Source organism: Centrocercus urophasianus, unplaced genomic scaffold (assembly GCF_019232065.1).
Source record: "Centrocercus urophasianus isolate 14NV4802_14NV808 unplaced genomic scaffold, USGS_Curo_1.0 seq_1496, whole genome shotgun sequence".
Lineage (NCBI taxonomy): Eukaryota > Metazoa > Chordata > Aves > Galliformes > Phasianidae > Centrocercus > Centrocercus urophasianus.
Genome location: NW_024884693.1, coordinates 1 through 1,723, shown reverse-complemented (window position 1 = coordinate 1,723; position 1,723 = coordinate 1). Strand labels below are relative to the sequence as shown.

General features: G+C 57.9%; 1 protein-coding gene across 1 annotated transcript in view; it reads left to right on the top strand.

The window, feature by feature from the left end:
- LOC122158598 (SH3 and multiple ankyrin repeat domains protein 3-like) overlaps positions 1 to 1,439 on the top strand; it is a gene marked incomplete at both ends in the record, with an annotated part of 17,189 nt that extends 15,750 nt beyond the window's left edge. The window contains one exon of the mRNA XM_042815351.1: positions 1,304 to 1,439. Coding sequence (XP_042671285.1) covers positions 1,304 to 1,439 — 136 coding nt within the window. The remainder of the gene's footprint in view (positions 1 to 1,303) is intronic.
- Between the last annotated feature and the right edge of the window lie 284 nt (positions 1,440 to 1,723).

The window sequence follows — 1,723 nt, the reverse complement described above, 5'->3', positions numbered from 1 at the left end:
CAATGGTTGACCAATGGTAGAGCAATGGTTGACCAACAATTGACCAACGGTTGACCAGCAGTTGACCAGTGGTTGACCAACAGTTGACCAATGGTTGACCAACGTTTGACCAACGATTGACCAACAATTGACCAATGGTTGACCAATAGTTGACCAATGGTTGACAACTAGTTGACCAGTGGTTGACCAAAGATGGACCAGGTGTCGGCCACGAACCAGCTGTGTGCCTTGGTGGCCCAGAAGGCCATTGGATTCCCAGGGTGTGTTGCACAGAGCGTGGCCAGCAGGGCAGGGGGGGCTCAGCTGCAGCACTGAGCCCAACGTGGGGCTCCCCAGTTCCAGGCAGGCTGGGAACTGCTGGGACAGCCCAGCGCAGATGACTGTGTGCCACAATAACCCACATACCTCTAATTACGTGAACAACAGCAGTGCAGGCTGCTCTGACAGCATTAATGGAAGCTCCTTAAGAGTCAGAAGAGACAAAAAAGGAACGTTCCTGAGGTGCCCAAACCTGCAGCACGGGGCGCAGCCCCATCTTTTGCCCCATGGTGCTTCCAGCGCCGGGTGCAGAGGCAGTGCTGGTGCTGAGGGGTGCTGTGCAGCGAGGGCAGCACAAAGAGCAGCACGTGAGCACTGATCTCACGGCTGTTCAATACAGGAGCAGGTGGGGGAACTGTCGCTGTAGGTTTTTTTCCTGTTGCTTTTTCTTTCAAGCAGTGGCAGTTACTGAACAGCTGGAGCAAACGTGCAGCGGTGGGGCTTAAATTCTTCATCTCCTGGTGCTGAGCAGAGACCCGAGGCCTCTTTATATCCAAGTGGTTTCAAGACCAACTTCTGGTCTTGAAGACCAGGTTTCAAGACCAACTTCTGGTCTTGTCCCCAAACGCATCCCAAACGCTGCCAACACCTTTCACTCCTGGGAGCCCGAATAATAGCGCAAGTGCCAACACAGAAATGCTTTTGTTCTTCGTAGTCAATCACTCCTCCCTTATTTGCCATCCCTAAATTATCTCACTTCAAGAGTGCTGTCAGCCCTGGGACGCGCAGCCCGCTGCGAAACTCGGTGCCAAAATGTTCCAGCCTGCCCCTCTTATTTCACCCCGGGGCTGGAGACGAACGCAGCTCCTCCATCTGCAACCCAGCCCAGCTGTTCCATCCCCGCTCCGGATGCTCACAGAGGAGCTCGGGGTGCCGTGCAGCCCCTGGCTGGGTTGTGTGCATGCAGCCACGCGGGGAGGAGCAGAGATGCCGACCCATCCGCCCCGGTGCCGCTGCCCACGGCTGCGTTTCTCTTTGTGCCCAGGTGAACGGAGTCAACGTGGTGAAGGTGGGGCACAAGCAGGTGGTGTCGCTGATCCGCCAGGGGGGGAACCACCTGGTGATGAAGGTCGTCTCCGTCAGCCGCAAGCCTGAGTCAGAAGAGGTCGTTCGGAAGAAGGGTAGGTGGAGGGGGCTGCGCTGGGGTGGGGGGGCTGAGCCGGGGGGTGCTGGGGGCAGAGGGGGCTGCAGAGCTGTGCGCGTCACGCTCCTGTGGGCAGGTAAAGCTCTGCAGCACGGAGCTGCCCCTGGTTTGGGGGTGTTGGGGCACGAGGGTGTCAGGGTGCAGAACTGCCCCTGGTTGGGGGTACGAGGGTGTCAGGGTGTAGAACTGCCCCTGGTTTGTGGTCTAGGGGTGTGAGGATGCAGAACTGCCCCTGGTTTGGGGTATGAGGGTGTCAGGGTG